At 43.5% G+C, this 20,072-nt stretch overlaps 1 protein-coding gene across 3 annotated transcripts in view; it reads right to left on the bottom strand.

The window, feature by feature from the left end:
• The window catches only part of LOC137383939 (solute carrier family 41 member 1-like), a 62,185-nt gene that overhangs the window by 30,202 nt on the left and 11,911 nt on the right, over positions 1 to 20,072 (bottom strand). For all 3 annotated transcript variants that reach the window (XM_068057360.1, XM_068057358.1, XM_068057359.1), the window contains exon 3: positions 913 to 1,020. In XM_068057360.1, coding sequence (XP_067913461.1) covers positions 913 to 1,020 — 108 coding nt within the window. The remainder of the gene's footprint in view (positions 1 to 912; positions 1,021 to 20,072) is intronic.

The following is a 20,072-nucleotide window of genomic DNA, read 5'->3' as shown; positions in this document are numbered from 1 at the left end:
GCAGAGTATTAGATTCCCTTTGAAACTCCTGTTACATACCTGAAGTGTGGTGTGGAGGAAGGCAGACAAGCTGGAGGACCTCCTGCGTCTGACCAAGTGATCAGCTACAGTTCCAGGTTGGATGCAAACTATGGAGCGGTTGCTCTGGCTGCCTGCCTCTCTTCTTATCTGTGCCCAGGTGGCCCTGAAGAGGGAGCACACAGTGTCTGCCAGCAAGCTTGTGGCCTTCGATCACCAGTGGGCACCGCAGGGACTGGAGTATGCAGTGGACACCAGTAATATCATTTAAGTTTGTGGTTCCTTTGTTTTGTGGTGATGTTCTTTATCAGCTGCGACCCTTTAAAATGGGGCCACTTTTCTTTGGTTTTAGATTTAGATACTGTAACAATCAACCCATTGTTTCCTTATTAGTTATTTCAGAAAAGGCATACCTGAAGTGCAAAAGGCAGAAACATACTTTGCAAATGATGAATCCATATTCTAAACTTAAGTATGAAACCAGCCCGCTGTCAATTGCAGTGCACTCTTTATTAAATTTAAATGATAAACTTGATCTACATTTCAGTTAGGATGAGAGGGGAATGAGAATAAATTCAAATTATTTTGAGAACATGGTTGAATTTCAAGTACACCTCAGCAGTGCCTGAATCACACCAGGTACAAACAACCTGGCATCTTGACCAGCTTTGTGGCACGAAACTCCCCATCCCCACCACCTCAGCCTGAGGAACCTGGCAAAACATTTGACAAATTCCACAAACGTGAACAGCTGGCACTACAAAGGGGAATGAATCAATATCTATAAAGTAGATCAGAAACGACTGAACTACCTTTCCTCCAGTAAAAGGCTAAAGCCATGCAGCTCGCTGGAGACGAGCAAGAACAGGTTGCTTTTAATATCAATTTACTCACCGCAGTAGAAAGTCTGGAGGCGAGGGTCATTTCCAAGTTACCCTTGAGACCAAGCAAAGCAGGGACGAGAATGAAAACCTCTGTCACCTCTTTGAACACATTCCAGTGCTGGAAGAGAAAAAGAAATAAGCGTATGTGAGAGGATGTTAGAAGAAAGGGTCAATGCTGATATTATGGTAACCCCTTCACGAGGTCAACTTAGGTCATCCTGTTGTCTTACATAGAAAATGCCATTCCACTCAAGCAGTCCATACCAGCATTTATGCTCCACTTGAGAGTCCTCCCATCCTTCCTCATCTAACTCGAACAGCATAAGCCTCAATTTCCTCCTCCTCCTCCATATGCTTATCTTGCCTCCTCTTAACTGCATCTCTACTAATTGTCTCAACCACTCTCTGTGGTAGCGAGTTCCACATTCTCACTGCTCTGTGTAGACAAGTTTTTTCTGAATTCCTGAGTTGTTTTCTTGGTGACGATGTAATATTGATGCCCTCTTGTTTTGCTCTTTCCCACAAGAGGATGTATATAATATATTCCATCCCCTCATCAGATGCCCATCATTAAGTTTCTACTTCAAGTCAGGAGAAAATAACAAGCCACACAAAATGCAGTTGAGGCTGCAATCAATACCACTAACTGACAGCAAGATCTGAGCATTAAACAATATATGGTATAAGCTGGAGTCATTCAAGAAGCCAAGGAATGCTGCAACATGTGTCATTTTAGGGTCATTTTGGATGAATGAGCCGAGATGGGCCAAATGGCCCTCCTCATCTGCAACAATAGTTTCCATTGTTCTCTCACCTAAATACTCCCTCCAGCCCATTCACTTCTGGTGCTCAATATGGCAACCTAGACATGCCAAATAGTGGTCAGCTGTTTGAGTTAATAGTCAACCATGGAATCTGCACTCATGAAGGAGTTGCAAAAAAAAAAAATTGCATTGATATAGCACTTTTCACAACCACCAGATGTCTCAAAGCACTTTGCAGCCAATGAAGTACTTTGTTGAAGTGTAGTCATGGTTGCAATGTAGAAAATGCGGCTGCCAATTTGCGCACAGCAAGCTCCTACAAACAGCATCAATACACTCCCTAATAACAAAAGATTTTCAGGGATTTGGAACCAAATCCATTATTTTTTGTTCTACAGGTAGATGTTGAACTAAACATTTTTAAATGAGCATTGACAAAATAATGTAAATAATTTGTATGAGCCAATGGAGCCAATAGTACGACAGAACTGTAACATACCCTATTGAATATGATTACGTCAGTAGCTTTAAAGCATCTTGGCCGAAGGTTGGATTGCTAGTGGTGTTAATGCAGTTTGTCGAGATCTTATTAACTCCCCAGCCAGTTGCAAGTAGGTCAACAGCAATGTTCCAATGATCCTATATATCCAAGGGCTGATTGGACAGGAGAGCTGAGCTTGTAATTTGTTCTACACAGCGACAAACCCCTCCTCGCCATTGGCTCTCTTTCTCCACACCATTCCTTCTCTTCCTCTGTGGCGCAGGTCAGCCCTCTTCAGAGGCAGATGCCAGCAACTCAACTTGGGAACAATGAACTGTGCCTGATTCAGAAGGCCAGGATTCATCTCCCCATACAAAGTGACTCAACAACTAGCCAAGAATCAGAATTCGTTATTCAGCAAAATAACACCAAAAGTTCAAGTTCCCACATTTTAGGTTGCTTGTGATTTTTGCCTATTTTAAAATTTGAAGAAATCTGATGAAGCCATCTAGGCTAACGAACCTTATCCTGAATTGTCGCTCACTCAATACCACTCTCATCAAAATGTTAAATAAAAAGCTGATGCTTAAAATTGGCAGGTATTATTTAGAAAGCTCCTGGACCGTCATAGCAAAGAGTTGGACATCAAACATCAAACTAAGGCCCTTGAGCTTTGACAATTCAGCAGAAGGGACAACTCAGTTCTACCTGGCCTTGAAAATCCTAAATCTGACCATGAGGATCTGCTAATATCAGTAGTTTGAAATAAAAACACATTAACAGGAACATAGATTCGGACTGTGTGTGGTCCACAAGGCTTCTTAGTATAAACCCAAGTGGCCCACAGAGACTGGAGGCTTGGACACTCCTGATGCCAGATACTCACCAACAGTGTTCAATCTGCTTTTTAACCTCCTCAATGGAATAAAATACAAATTACTCTCAAATCACATCAAATGCTTGGGAATGGTTCATTGCATGATGAGTGCGTGCATTCCCCCAAAACACACAGTCGCCAATTAACAGCCAACCATTTAATTACTGAAATATCGAAGACCAACCAGAGCCAAACAACGATTATGTATCTAAGAGCACACGGTACTGGGTTCCAGTTCCAACAGCTTCTTGGTATCTTTGCACCTAATTTCCTATGTAAGCAGGGTGAAACTGGATGCTTTGGAATGTTACCCTGCATCAGTGGAACAGAAAACATACCATACAGAGCGGTACATCCTATTTAAAGGATAAACCAGAATGCAAGTAATTTGACAGCTGTTCGGAAAGATCCATATGAGGTATCCACGTGCATCTCATTACGTTCCACTGACTATAAATCAAATGCAGCCAAGTGTAGTGTTACAGAGTTTTCAGTTAAAGATCCGGTCATCAGCTCAATAAATAAGACTACAGAGTGCATGTTTCAATGGTCCTTCTGCACACGTGCGTGTACACACACAGACTGCCACTGACAGCTGGTTTCAACTCCACTGCAGGGCATCTGTAATTGACATCTTGATAATAGTTATGCAGAGCAAGGGGAGGAAGCCAAAGGCTGCTCATGTATAGTGTCACCCAAATTAAGACTCTCAATGTAGTTAGAAGTGTCCTGTAATCTGCAATGCTTGCGGGCTCTCAAGTTGGTAAATAGGAACATAATCTGGCTGTTCAACCCCTCGAGCTTATTCAATGAGGTCATGCCTGATCTGTGCAAACTGTGCACAATTTAATAAAAAGATCCATTAAAAATGATAGCCGGCGTCAGCTCCTTCAAACCTTCCTCTACCCTCTCTATCTCTGTAATCTCCTCCCGCCCCACAACTCTCCAAGATATCTGCACTCATCTAATTCTGGACTCTTGAGCAGCCCCGATTTTAATTGCTCCATCATTGGTGGCGGTGCCTTCAAGTGCCCAGGTCCTAAGCTCTGGAATTCTCTCGCTTTCCTCCTTTAAGATATTCCCGAAAACCTACCTCTCTGACCAAGCTTTTGGTCACCTGACATATCATCTCCTTATGTGGCTCAGTGTCATATTTTGTTTTATAATACTCCAGTGAAATGCCTTGGGATGTTTTAGTAAAGTGTTACAAGGATTTTGTTTTTGTATTAAGAACTTAGGATTCTGTGTTTTTAAGAACTAGAAAAGGATTTTCAGCGGGCACTGAGACACCTGCAAAATAGCTGAACTTTGTGCATATTTTGAAAGGAAGTTCAACAGAGGAGCTGAACTTGTACACCAGGACAGGAAAGCCGGTAATTTCAAGGAAACCAGCAAGAGGTTTAACCTCCTCAGAGCTACTCTTTGAGTGACAAGAGATACTTTATACCTGAACATGTGACCAGTTTCAGGAAGGCTTTTTTGCTTTCAGTTTGGAACTTAAAAAGCCGGTGAGTTTGGATGAAAAGCAGACATTCTGAAATAGAGTTCAGAAGACAAACCAGAACAAACATTACTTCTCTGTAAAGAATCCTTGCTCTCAAAAAAAAAGCAAAAGCTTGCATGAAGTGGTGCTGTAGCCTTCTGCATTTTCAGAAACCCTGAATGCTCGCAAAAATCTTGTCTCTCTTTGCAAAAGTTTTGCATCAAATGTGTAACAGAGAACTGACACCTGTTGCTACATCCCTGATGGAAGACCTATGTGAAGCCTGCTGCAGTTGAATTGCTTTGAACGCTTACCCATCACAGACTGTTCATCAACCTCGCCTGGAAAGACATCGAGTGGCATCCAACTATTCAACTTTGGGGCAGCTCGAACTGAAAAACTTCCTCCCAGATCATGACAAACTAAATTTTTTTTTATTCCTTTCATTCCTACGAAACAGCTGTAAACCAGAATCCATTTTTTTCCCAGTTATCCAGTTTTTGGATGTGTGCATGAGGGCTAGGGAAAATAAGGAGCTTTAATATCTCAATTCGTATATAGATTTACTTTATTATTCAGACTTGGTTTAATAAATAAATAATTAATTTTGCTGTTGATTAAAGAAACCTGGTTGGTGTGCTTTATTCTGGGGACAAATAGAGTATCTAATTGGCTGTTTTCAGAAGTGGGAAAATTTATTGATGTGCTGTGACCCGTGGAGAAGTGAGACTGAATTAACAGTGCACTCCTCCTGCCTTCGTTGTAACAAAAGGCACTAGATCAATATAAGCTGTTATTGTTATGTTTTCTATTTTACTTGTTCTGGCATCTGTTTGGATTTCTGATATTATCAACACAAACAGAAACCCTGAAGAGCCATTTTTTGAATTGTTCTTGCAAAAATTTAAAAATGTTAGAAAATTATAAGAAGTGCTTTTGCAGGACTAACTCGCGACAGTTCAGGATTTCTACCATGGAATGATCTCTGATTATCATATATAAAAAAAAAGAAAAATGTTACTGTCAAGGGATTACAATTATTTCAGCAGCCTGAGGGTTGTTTTGCAGGGTGGGGGGGGGGGGGGGGGAGTGTAACAGAAATGTGGATTACAGCTATACAAGACCAGTTTGTGAGATGTTATGATCACTTTGAAACTGAAGGCAAGAAAGATCCAACTTCCTGTCGGGCAGGAAATGAGAAAACAAAGACCGATATGTGGGGTGGTTAGGAAGGTGCTCTTTTTAAAAGAAGTTGAGAAAGTTAGCCCAGGCTTAGACAGCTGACCAGATTCCAGGAGGGGGAAAAAAATGTTCAAGAAAAATGAATGATTTTTAGCCCATTAACGGTTCAGCGTGGCACATTTTTATTATTTTTGTTGTTCACAAGGGCAAGGTGAGACTCAGCCCGAGCTATGCTATCAGATTAAATATTAGGCGCACCCCTGAACATAAGATGCAGGGGTCACTTGTGAGAGTGACCAGCACTACAAGTGAATATCTAAGGCAGAATGGAAATTTGTAACACTCCCCTTCCTAAATGTGCTGAACCCTCATGAAAATAACAGTTATGGATAGCTCATTATAAATCTGACTAGTGATCTAGTGTGGATAAAAATTAAAACCCATTCTACACCCGCTTTATTTATTTCCATTAGATGAAGCAAGTTCTGCTCTACTCAACACTGACTGCACAATTACACTATGTTCATCGTCCAAGTCACGTTATTATCTATTGCATGACTTAGTCATTCAGATAAATTATAAGAGCAGAATTTTTTTTATTCATTCATGGGATGTGGGCGTCACTGGCCAGACCAGCATTTACTGCCCATCCCTAACTGCCCTTGAGAAGGTTCTGGTGAGCTGCCTCCTTGAACCGCTGCAGTCGAAGGGGGGTAGGTACACCCACAGTGCTGTTCAGAAAGGAGTTCCAGGATTTTGACCCAGCAATAGTGAAGGAACGGCGATATAGTTCCAAGTCAGGATGGCGTGTGACTTGGACGGGAACCTGCAGGTGGTGATGTTCCCATGCATCTGCTGCTCTTGTCCTTCGAGGTGGTAGAGGTCGCAGGTTTGGAAGGTGCTGTCTAAGGAGCCTTGGTGCGTTGCTGCAGTGCATCTTGTAGATGGTACACACTGCTGCCACTATGCATCGGTGGTGGGGGGCATGAATGTTTGTAGATGGGGTGCCAATCAAGTGGGCTGCTTTGTCCTGGATGGTGTCGAGATTCTTGAGTGTTGTCGGAGCTGCACCCATCCAGGCAAGGGGAGAGTATTCCATCACGCTCCTGACTTGCGCCTTGCAGATGGTGGACAGGCTTTGGGGAGTTAGGTGGCGAGTTACTCGCCACAGGATTCCTAGCCTCTGACTTGGTCTTGTAGCCATGGTATTTAGATGGTTACTCCAGTTCAGTTTTTTTTATTTTTTATTTAGAGATACAGCACTGAAACAGGCCCTTCGGCCCACCGAGTCTGTGCCGACCATCAACCACCCGTTTATACTAACCCTGTAGTAACCCCATATTCCCTACCACCTACTTACACTAGGGGCAATTTACATTGACCAATTTACCTATCAACCTGCAAGTCTTTGGCTGTGGGAGGAAACCAGAGCACCCGGCGAAAACCCACGCAGTCACAGGGAGAACTTGCAAACTCCGCACAGGCAGTACCCAGAATCGAACCTGGGTCCCTGGAGCTGTGAGGCTGCGGTGCAAACCACTGCGCCGCCCAATGGCAGCCCCTAGGATGTTGACAGTGGGAGATTCAGCGATGGTAATGCCATTGAATGTCAAGGGGAGATGGTTAGATTCTCTCTTGTTGGAGATGGTCACTGCCTGGCACTTAAGTGGCAAGTAACATTCGGGCCACACATCAGCCCAAGCCTGGATATTGTCCAGGTCTTGCTGCATTTCTACACAGACTGCTTCAGTATCTGAGGAGTCACGAATGGTGCTGAACATTGTGCAATCATCAGCAAACATCCCCACTTCTGACCTTATGATTGAAGGAAGGTCATTGATGAAGCAGCTGAAGATGGTTGGCCTAGGACACTACCCTGAGGTACTCCTGCAGTGATGCCCTGGAGCTCAGATGATGGACCTCCAACAACCACAGCCATCTTCCTTTGCACTAGGTATGACTCCAACCAGCAGAGAGTTTGCCCTGATTCCCATTGACAGTTTTGCTAGGGCTCCTTGATGCCATACTCGGTCAAATGCTGCCTTGATGTCAAGGGCAGTCACTCTCACCACACCTCGAGTTTAGCTCTTTCGTCCATGTTTGAACCAAGGCTGTAATGAGGTCAGTTGCTAAGTGGACCTGTCGGAACCCAAACTGAGCGTCACTGAGCAGGTTATTCTAAGCAAATGCTGCTTGATGGCACTGTTGATGACACCTTCCATCACTTTGCTGATGATTGAGAGTAGGCTGATGGGGCGGTAATTGGCCGGGTTGGACTTGTCCTGCTTTTTGCGTCTAGGACACACCTGGGCAATTTTCTACATTGCCGGGTAGATGCCAGTGTTGTAGCTATACTGGAGCTTGGCTACGGGTGCGGCAAGTTCTGGAGCACAGGCCTTCTGTACTATTGCTGGAATATTGTCAGGACCCATAGCCTTTGTAGCATCCAGTGCCTTCAGTCGTTTCTTGAGATCACGCGGAGTGAATTGAATTGGCTCAAGTCTGGCATCTGTAATGCTGGGGGCTTCAGGAGGGGGCCGAGATGGATCATCAACTCGGCACTTCTGGCTGAAGATTGTTGCAAATGCTTCTGCCTTATCTCTCACACTGATGTGCTGGGCTCCCCCGTCATTGAGGATGGGAATATTTGTGGAGCCACCTCCTCCAGTTAGTTGTTTAATTGTCCACCGCCATTCACGGCTGGATGTGGCAGGACTGCAGAGCTTAGGTCTGATCCGTTGGTTATGGGATCGCTTAGCTCTGTCTATCGCATGCTGCTTATGCAGTTTGGCATGCAAGTAGTCCTGTGTTGTAGCTTCACCAGGTTGACACCTCATTTTGAGGTAGGCCTGGTGCTGCTCCTGGCATGCCCTCCTGCACTCTTCATTGAACCAGGGTTGGTCTCCTGGCTTGATGGTAATGGTAGAGTGAGGGATATGCTGGGCCATGTGGTTACAGATTGTGGTTGAGTACAGTTCTGCTGCTGCTGATGGCCCACAGCGCCTCATGGATGCCCAGTTTTGCATTGCTATATCTGTTCAAAATCTATCCCATTTAGCACGGTGATAGTGCCACACAACACGATGGATGGTATCCTCAATGTGAAGGCGGGACTTTGTCTCCACAAGGACTGTGCAATGGTCACTCCTACCAATACAGTCATGGACAGAAGCATCTGCGGCAGGCAGATTGGTGAGAACAAGGTCAAGTATGTTTTTCCCTCTTGTTGGTTCTCTCACCACCTGCCGCAGACCTAGTCCAGCAGCTATGTACATTTTGTGCCCTTGCCACCCTCAGTGCTTCCTCCAAGTGGTGTTCAACATGGAAGAGTACTAACTCATCAGCTGAGGAAGGGTGGTAGGTTGTAATCAGTAGGAAGTTACCTTGCCCATGTTTGACCTGATGTCATGAGACTTCATGGGGTCCAGAGTCGATGTTGAGGACTCCCAGGGCAACTCCCTCCCTACTGTAGACCACTGTGCCGCCACCTCTGGTGGGTCTGTCCTGCCGGTGGGACAGGACATACCCACGGATAGTGATTACAGTGTATGATACATTATCTGTTAGGTATGATTCCATGAGTATGACTATGTCAGGCTGTTGCTTGACTAGTCTGTGCGACAGCTCTCCCAACTTTGGCACAAGCCCCCGCGTTAGTAAGGAGGACTTTGCAGGGTCGACAGGGCTGAGTTTGCTGTTGTCGTTTCCGGTGCCTAGGTTGATGCCGGGTGGTCCGTCCGGTTTCATTCCTTTTTATTGGCTTCGTATCGGTTTGGTACAACTGAGTGGCTTGCTAGGCCATTTCAGAGGGCATGTAAGAGTTAACCACATTGCTGTGGGTCTGGAGTCATATGTAGGCCAGACCAGGTAAGGACAGCAGATTTCCTTCCCTAAAGGACATTAGTGAACCTGATGGGTTTTTACAACAATCAACAATGGTTTCATGGCCATCATCAGACTAGCTTTTAATTCCAGATTTATTAAATAAATTCAAATTCCACCTTCTGCTGTGGTGGGATTCGAACCCAGATCAATACCCTGGGTCTCTGGGTTACTAGTCCAGTGATAATACCACTACGCCACCGCCTCCCCAGATTGTGCTGTCACGCACTTTACCAATCTTTTGGTAGGCTGACTTTAATTTTATTGAGTCAAGGCCAGACCTGAATCGTTAAGGTGCTTTCTTGTACAGACAGGAAGTGTCCACGCAGAGTAACTGTCCAATTAATTTCAGTTCCTTCCTAGTGAACAACAAAAATAATAAAAATGTGCCACACTGAACGACTTAGTGGGCTAAAAATCCACTATGGCCTGGTACTCAGTGTGGTTCTCTGTAAGAGATTGGTGGCCTACAGGAGGGAAGACTCAGCGGCACATGGCTGTGGCACCCGATCACAGCAAAGATATGGAAAATCCCAGTGATGCAAAAACATTCGTAAGATCAAAAGACCAGGAGGGGGGAAAAACCCAAAAGGATATTATTTATTTTTGTAACAGTTTGATTTTTTTTTTTTTTAAACAGGCCCTGATAAGCAAGCTGTCTAATTGATTAGGAATTGGCATCACGAGTGTCCCAAGGGTTTGAAAAGCCCGGAGCCTGTTAATTACTCCACGCCCAAAGTTATTTCTGTAGCTCAAAAGGTTTTTTGTTATAGACCAAAAACTAGAGTCAATATTGGTTCTGTTTCCCTTTGGACTCCAGCTCAATTTAATGTAACTGGTGCTGTTGGAATGCCATTCCCAGGCTGGGATGAAGTGAAGAATTTCAACAACGTGAGATGATAAACCAAGGCCCTGTCTGCCCTCTCAGGTGCACACAAGAAATCCCACAGCTTGGTTACAAGAACACGGGAGTTCCCCAGTGGCCTAGCCGACATTTAATCCTCAACCAACACTATGCTATCTGTGGGATCTTGCTGTTTGAAAACTGTTACCTTGTTTGCCTGCAAACAAGTGGCTACACTGGTTCTAAACCACCCCACAATGTCCAGAGGATGTAAGAAGCGCTATACAAATGCAACTTCTTTCATATGTTATCACTCATATGTTCTTTTGTGGTCATACCAGTAATTCTCAATTGCTCTGCATTTATCATTTATCATTACTCACTGCTAACTACATGACAACAGTGACTACACTTCAAAGGTACTTAATTGGCTGTAAATCACTGCTTGCTGAGGTCACGAAAGGCGCTATATAAATGCAAACCCTTCTATCTATACAGACTTCTAGTGCATTATGAAGAAGACTTCAGTGTCAAGATTCCAAATCCATGTTGAAGCCGTGCAGCTACTTCCCAATGTTCACAGAAGTCCATTACATTCTTTGGACGTGTAGCTCAAGTAACAAAATAGTTAGATATAAAATTTAGCTCCATTGGATATAAACACTAGCTTAATTTATTTTTAGTCTGGTAAACCGTTTCCCAGTGTGCTGCACATTCTGACTAAAGACAGGAAAGGCAAGGGGGTGGTTGGGGGCGGGGAAGAGGCGGGGTGAGGGAGGGGTTAGGAGAGGATATCCTCATGAAATTAATTCTGGTCAAAATGTATGCATGTAATTGCCAAAACCTATTTTGGATGTTACTGGTTGAATGTCAAACTCACAAAATGTACTTAGACACAGGAACATTGCTCTGTTTTCATTTAAGTCACATCTAAAATTAACACTGAAGTCCAGTTGTGCTCGCTTCATATTTCCAGTTCCAAAGCAGAGGGGAAAAAAAAATCAACTAGGCTCACCCCACTGTGCCTCAGTGGATGAACGCACTGTATGGTGTGGTACTGAGGTATACAGGCAGGACCAACCCAGGATCATCCTGTACTAGCAGTCAGTGCAGGGCAGCAATTAGACACAGTGTCCCCGCGTTGGGGCAGGGAAGAGGAACGAGGAAAAATAAACAGCTCTCTCTCTTGCTCATGACCACTACTGGAAAGCACATGTGTGTCAGCACTGGGTGACGATAGGTTTCGCGTCGACTGTAATATCCCTGTGATTGAATATCCTAACTGCTACGCTCTCGATTTAATCATACAATCTAGGCTGGCACTCTGTGTATTGTCGAGGGAATGATATACTGTCTTACAGCTGAAACATTAAACCGAGACTGCATCTGTCTCCTCAGGTGCAGTGAAAAGATCCTATGGCACTATTTGAAGAGGAGCAGTAGAGGCGCTCTCAGTGGTGTCCTCACCAACATTTATCCCTCAATCAACATCATTATCTGGTCATCACCTCATGGCTGTTTATGGGATCTTACTGTGTGCAAATTGGCTGCCATACTTTCTTACAGTACAATAGTGACTACACTTTGAAAGTGCGTTATTGGCTGTAAAGCACTTTGGGAGGTTGTGAAGGGCGCTATATAAATACAAGTTGTTTCTCTTCCTTTTGGTTTACTTTTAGAGACTAGCCATTTGGGCGAAAGTCATGTAGGGCTGCCACCACCTGTTGAACCAGATCACAATGAGAATCACTATGAACAACGGGGTGGGGGGTGGTGGGAAACGTAGGAAGAAAAAGTTTTTTAAAAAAAGCTGATCATCTCTAGACTCTGACCTGCAGCAGATCAAAACGATGGCATCTGATATTTCACTTACAGCTTGCATGGTAACTCAATACTGAACCTCAGCCAAGATGTGTATCCTCGGAAGGGATGTTTCAGATCTGTAAATCTGTATGGATGTCACCTCAGCTGGTCTTTTGGAAGTTCCAAGCATTTAAATTGGATACCAACTGAATCCTGTGACAGTTACATCAAATAACTTTTTAAAAAAAGGTAACAGCGCCAAACTTTTTTTCTCTGGCCACTTAGAAAAGGGGCATTCAAAGACTTTCCGCCAAAATAAGGGGCAAACATAGCAATAATTTTGACTTTTCAACTGGTGTAATTTACAACCGATAATTAAATCAAGTTTTGTTGGGACTTTAACCTCCACTTGGGAATTAAAAACACAAACCAGTTAATAATCTAATATCAGAGAACATTATAAAGAATTATAAACTCGTACCAAAATGTTAACAACTTCCTTGCCCCCACCCCACAAAAATAAAGCACCCTGCACTCTCAAAGTTAATGCAATTTAACTACAGGTTTCAATTTCTTAAGATGTTTTTTCTCAAAAGGCTACAAGTTTGTAAAAACATCACTCAGGTTTTAGCAATTGAGGGGCCTTCCAATCAAACCTGAAAGGTATATGATGGAAGCGGCACTTAAGAATATAGAGACCTAATGTGCTCGGCAATGGAGCAGTAAAATGCTTATTCATGTAACTCATGGTACATTGTCAGAGAACAAGCTCTCTGCCAGCAGGTAATAAGCAACACAAATGTTCCTCACAAATACAATAAATCTAGCAATTTATACACATTCCAACAGAAGGGTTCAAGCTGAGAGGCACCCAGGAGGCTTCGGTCAACAGATAACCATTCCACGAAAGTTTTGATACTCATGTCTACATCAACTCAGCAATGTTAATGTGACAACACAGTCACTGAATGCCCTGAAATTTGAGAACCACAAAGAGGATCACTGAAAGAGGAAAAGAGTAATATTTGTTTTCAAGTCACATTCAAAATAGCCAACTGGAGAGTACTGCTGTATAAAGAAGCTGCTTTCCTCATCTAAAATATATTAATTTGCCTGCAAAATTATATTCCTATTGTCAGACATTTGTGTCAAGCTGACACATTATAAATAACCATGTCCACCTTTACACTAGAAACTGCTCATGTAATCTTGTCACATTGTAATTGCACCCTCCCGCCAGTACTGGCACTATAGTGCTTCAGTTCCAAGTCTCCCACCTTCTCGGAAAATTACAGAGAAAATCCTATGCTCCAATCAACTACACTTCACAACATTCCGAATTCCTGCAAGAAGGGGCGGCACAGTGGCTAGCACTGCAGCCTCACAGCTCCAGCGACCTGGGATCAATTCTGGGTACTGCCTGTGTGGAGTTTGCAAGTTCTCCCTGTGTCTGCGTGAGTTTCCTCCGGGTGCTCCGGTTTCCTCCCACAAGCCAAAAGACTTGCAGGTTGGTAGGTAAATTGGCCATTAACAATTGCCCCTAGTATAGGTAGGTGATAGGGAAATATAGGGACAGGTGGGGATGTGGTAGGAATATGGGATTAGTGTAGGATTAGTATAAATGGGTGGTTGATGGTCGGCACAGACTCGGTGGGCCGAAGGGCCTGTTTCAGTGCTGTATCTCTAAACTAAATTTGCTATTAAACTACAATTAATAACATAAAAAGTATCATATAGAAATAAGGATTGAATTATATCTGCATGCTCTGGTCCAATTATCTTTAATCTTCTGACCTGACTTCACTTGAAGACTACACTCAGTCTCAGTTCCCTCAGTGTAATTACACAGAGGTTGACTAATTAATGAAAATTGTGGAATTTAGGGTAGGTAAGGATTGGAAGGTATATTTTGCATCTCTATACTTGATCTGTCTGTTATGAGAGCAGGTTGAAATTCGGAAGACTGGAGAAGACAAGCCACAGCACAAGAGTTAACAGAAAGCTCTGCATGTGATGGAGTCTTGAACCGAGATGTGAGATTCAGCTGTCTGGAGGGTATGCTTTTCAACTGGGAGTGGAAAGTCCCTATGAGTAACATACAGTAGCATTCAGCATTTAGAAATGGTGAAATGTAGAAAGCTGAAAGACGAGATGAGGCTACCGAGGAACCAGGAGGAGCAAATCAAAATGGTGAAGCTGAAGGTAAAGGACACAAAGTTAAAGCCAGAACAGAAGTCACAAGGCAAAGACTGAAGAGAGCAAGACGATAGCGAAAGGAAAATTAATGCAAGAAAGAATGAACACGAACGAAGTACAAGTTTCAGTTATGAGAGAATTACAAGGTTCAGTTTGACTCAATTTGTAGCACTCTGCCCAAATCCGAATGTTGTGGTTCAAGGACTTGAGCATATAAATAAAAGCAAAATACTGCAGATGCTGGAAATCTGAAATAAAAACAAGAAATGCTGGAAATACTCAGCAGGTCTGGCAGCATCTGTGGAGAGAGAAGCAGAGTTAACGTTTCGGGTCAGTGACCCTTCTTGGGAACTGTTCCCAAGAAGGGTCACTGACCCAAAACGTTAACTCTGCTTCTCTCTCCACAGATGCTGCCAGACCTGAGTATTTCCAGCATTTCTTGTTTTTATTACTTGAGCATATAATCTAGGTGGACACATCAATGCAGTACTGAGAGTTGCACTACCACATCCAAGGGAGTCCTCCCTCAACCAATGTTATAAAAAAAAAATCAAGATGATCTCGTCATTTATTTGTGCTATGCGCCAATTGTCTTCCGATTCCCCTCTAACACAACATTGACTACATTTCAAAAGTACATAATTGGTCATGAAGCCCTATGGGATGTCTGTAGGACCTTTAAGGCATTATATAAATGCAAATTCTTTTTGTTGGCGGTGCCATCTTTTCAGGCGGGATGTTAAATTGAGGTGCTGTCTACCCTGTTCAGGTGGATATAGAAGTTCCCATGGCACTAATTAAATAGGAGTATGGAGCACTCTGCCTATCCTGGTCAACATTTCTCTCTCAACCACCAAAAAAAAAGGTAATTCTTTTCATTTACTGTTGATGGAATCTTGGTGCATCTGTCAGAATAGAGCCTTGGTGAGACCGCACCTGGAGTATTGTGTACCGTTTTTGTCTCCTTATCTAAGGAAGGATATACTTGCCATAGAGGGAGTACAATGAAGGCTCACTAGACTAATCCCTGGGATGGCAGGATTGTCTTACGAGGAGATTGAGGAAACTGGGCCTGTATTCTCCAGAGTTTCGAAGAATGAGAGGTGATCTCATTGAAACTTAGAACATTTTTACAGGGCATGATAGGGTGGATGTAGATAGGATGTTTCCCCTGCCTGGTGAGTCTAGAACCAGGGGACATAGTCTCAGAATAAGGGCTATGCCATTTAAGACTGAGATGAGGAGCAATTTGTTTACTGAGAGGGTGGTGAATCTTTGGAATTCTCTACCCGAGAGGGCTGCGAAAGCTCAATCATCGAGCATGTTAAAACCAGAAAGCGATAGATATCTGGATACTAATGACATCAAGGGATATGGGAATAGTGTGGGAAAATGATGCTGAGGTAGATGATCAGCCAGGATCTAATCGAATGGCGGAGCACGCTTGACGGGCTGAATAGCCTATTCCTGCTCCTATGTTCCCTGTTATAAAAGGTGCTAAATAAATTGTGGGTGGCACAGTGGCGCAGTGGTTAGCACCGCAGCCTCACAGCTCCAGCAACCCGGGTTCAGTTCTGGGTACTGCCTGTGCAGAGTTTGCAAGTTCTCCCTGTGACCGCGTGGGTTTCCGCCGGGTGCTCCAGTTTCCTCCCACAGCCAAAGACTTGCAGGTTGATAGGTAAATTGGCCATTATAAATTGCCCGTAGTGTAGGTAGGTGGTAGGAGAATGGTGGGGACGTGGTAGGGAATATAGGATTAGTACAAATGGGTGGTTGTTGGTCGGCACAGACTCGGTGGGCCGAAGGGCCTGTTTCAGTGCTGTATCTCTCTATGAGGATTAAATTCAAGTTGTTTCTTCAACAGCAAGCAGAGAGGAACATACGAGGGCTTGATGCAAATATAACCAGGAAGAAGTCTGAGTGTAACAAGAAAGGTAAATAAAATGCATTAAGGAGCAGGGAGGGAGCAGCAGAATTGAAAATTAAGCACCAGAAAGACAATTACAGAAGGTGAGGATAATTATCAGATCAGAAGTAATTACATAGGAACTACACTGTTTTTACTGAAGAACACAACGGAGTATAATATTTTCCTTAGTTGGCAATTATTTGTGAAATTAAGCAAGATAATGACAGTTTAATTAATATACACTGTGCAGAGTGTGAATCAACTGAGTGGGTTGTAACAATCTGAGGAACTTCCTCATATCTTGTTGATCCAATCGGGATTTCACTATAAATTGAACTGAGGGCCTGTGCAAGTTTAACATATTTGTTGCATCACCTAGATACAATGATATGAAGAGCTTGCCTCAGGATCAAACCAAAATCAAGGTCTTTATCTATGAACGAAGAGTTATACAGCTCAAAAACAGGCCCTTCCGCCCATCGTGTCCGTGCCGGCCATCAAGCACCTATCTATTCTAATCCCATTTTCCAGCACTTGGCCCGTTGCCTTGTATGCTATGGTGTTTCAAGTGCTCATCTAAATACTTCTTAAATGTTGTGAGGGTTCCTGCCTCTACCACATCTTCAGGCAGTGTATTCCAGATTTCAACCACCCTCTGGGTGAAAAACTGTTTCCTCAAATCCTCTCTAAACCTCCTCCCCCTTACCTTAAACCTGTGCCCCCTGGTTACTGATACCTCCGCTAAGGGAAAAAGTTTCTTCCTATCCATCCCCCTCATAATTTTGTATACCTCAATCAGGTCCTCCCTCAGCCTTCTCTGCTCTAAGGAAAACAACTCTAGCCTATCCAGTCTCTCTTCATAGCTGAAATGCTCCAGCCCAGGCAACATCCTGGTGAATCTCCTCTGCACCCTCTCCAGTGCAATCACATACTTCATATAGTGTGGTGCCCAGACCTGTACACAGTACTCCAGCTGTGGCCTAACTAGCGTTTTATACAACTCCATCATAACCTCCCTGTTCTTATATTCTATGCCTCAGCTAACAAAGGCAAGTATCCCCTATGCCTTCCTGACCAACCTTATCTAGCTGTGCTGCTGTCTTCAGTGATCTATGGACAAGTACACCAAGGTATTTTGACCCTCTGCACTTCCAAGAGTCCTACCATCCACTGTATATTCCCTTGCCTTGTTAGTCCTCACAAAATGCATCACCTCACACTTCTCAGGATTAAATTCCATTTACCGCTGCTCCGCCCATCTTCCCAGCCCACCTGTATCGTCCTGTAATCTAAGGCTTTCCTCCTATTTACGACACCACCAATTTTCGTGTCATTTGTGAACTTACTGATCATACCTCCTGTATTGACATCTAAATCATTAATGTATGCTACAAACAGCAAGGGTCCCAGCACCCATGCCTGCGGGTACACCACTGGTCAAAGGCTTCCAATTGCAAAAACAACCCTCGACCATCACCCTCTGCCTCCTGCCACTAAGCCAATTTTGGATCCAATTTGCCAAATTGCCCTGGATCCCATGGGCTCTTACCTTCTTGACCAGTCTCCCATGCGGGAACTTATCAAAAGCCTTACTGAAGTCCATGTAGACGACATCAACTGCTTTACCCTCATTTACACACCTAGTCACCTCCTCAAAAAATTAAATTAAATTTGTTAGACATGATCTCTCCCTGACAAAGCCAGGCTGACTATCCCTGATTAATCCCTGCCTCTCCAAGTGAAGATTAATCCTGTCCCCCAGAATTTTTTCCAGTAGTTTCCCAACTACTGATGTTCGACTCACTGGCCTGTAATTACCTGGTTTATCCTTGCTACCCTTCTTGAATAATGGTACCACATTCGCTGTCCTCCAGTCCTCTGGCATCTCTCCTGTGGCCAGAGTGGTTTTGAAAATTTGTGTCAGAGCCCCCTATCTCCTCCCTTGCCTCACATAGCAGCCTGGGATACATCTCCTCTGGGCCTGGGGATTTATCCACCTTTAAGCCCACTAAAACCTCCAATACCTCCTCCCTTTCAATCCTAATTTGTTCAAGTATATCACAATCCCCCTCCCTGATCTCTACACCTATATCGTCCTTCTCCAAAGTGAACACCGATGAAAAGTAATCATTTAAAACCTCACCGACCTCCTCTGGCTCCACACACAGATTGCCACTTTGGTTCATAATGGGCCCTATTCTTTCCCTGGTTATCCTCTTGCCCTTAATATACTTATAAAATGCCTTGGGATTTTCCTTTCTCTTGCCCAGTGTTTTTTCATGTCCCTCTTAGCGCTCCTAATTACTCTTAAGTACCCCCCTACAGTTTCTATACTCCTCTAGGGCCTCCGCTATTTTCAGCCCTCTGAATCTGCCATAAGCCTCCTTTTATTTCCTTATCCAATACTCTATTCCTCAATATCTAGGGTTCCCTGGACTTGTTGGTCCTACCCTTCACCTTTATGGGAACATGCTGGCCCTGAACTCTCTATTTCCTTTTTGAATGACTCCCACTGGCCTGATGTAGACTTTCCTACAAAATAGCTGCTCCCAGTCCATTTTGACCAGATCCTGTTTTATCATATTGAAATCAGCCTTTCTCCAATTCAGTACCTTTATTTCCAGTCCATCTTTGTCCTTTTCCATAACTACCTTAAATCTGAGAGTTATGGTCACTATCCCCGAAATGCTCCCCCACTGACACTTCTACCACTTGCCCAGCTTCATTCCCCAGGATTAGGTCCAGTACCCTCCCTTCTCTTATAGAACTTCTACGTGCTGGCTCAAAAAGCTCTCCTGCATGCATTTTCAGAATTCCGCCCCCTTTATGCCTTTTGCACTAAGACTATCCCAGTTAATATGGGGGAATTTAAATTCCCTACTATTATCACCCTATTATTTTTACACCTCAGCTGAGATTGTTGCAGAAGCGTGGTTCAATCAAGTATTTGCAGCTACCAACATACAATCAATGAGAAGGCAGCCCTAATTAAAAGAACTCTTAACAACTGCATGCCATATAACATTGTTACCAGAATTATATTGAATATAAATTTCAAGTGACTCAATGTATCAACACAGCTGGGATAAATTTAATTGATTGCACATTTTAGCTTGAACTCTACCTACGAGACTTGTTACACCATACCAGCACTGCTGAAGAGGAACAGGAGGGGAAAGGAGTGGTAATGGATATGGTGGTGGAAGGACAGAGGAAAAAGCAAGTCCATCAAATTTGTGTTTTCTGGCTTTTTATTTGAAAATTCTAGCTTTTTGCCCTTTTGCTATGCCCTTTAAAACAATCGTCATTTTCCAACTGAGTATTTATCACTCAAATACCTCAACTGATTCTGTACCATTGGTATTTCTGTGACCATGCATTCTACATTTCATGTCCCCACAAACTTTTAGTTTCAGTTTCTGTTTTAATTTGTCATCCGTTTAATTCAGATTATAATGTGTCCCCTTGTTTTAGACTGTCTGACCAGTGAGAAGTTATTTCCTATCTACTAGCCTATTCCCCATCAGGTCCTGCAATCTTCTGGGTTAAAGAATTGCCTAAAATTGGTAAATGATAAGGTGATGAACTTGTCAAGGACATTCCCCATACATCATTAAAACAACCTTCGGAGCCCCAGCCTGCTGTTATTGACGGTGGCAAGCTCTTCATATAACTCGGACAGGAAACCCAGATGAACATGACCCACTCACCACTGTGTCCATAGGCTATTCAGAGAGCAACATGGCCGA

This window comes from Heterodontus francisci, chromosome 25, assembly GCF_036365525.1.
Source record: "Heterodontus francisci isolate sHetFra1 chromosome 25, sHetFra1.hap1, whole genome shotgun sequence".
Lineage (NCBI taxonomy): Eukaryota > Metazoa > Chordata > Chondrichthyes > Heterodontiformes > Heterodontidae > Heterodontus > Heterodontus francisci.
Note: the sequence above shows the minus strand (reverse complement) of the source record. Positions and strands in the feature narration are given on the sequence as shown.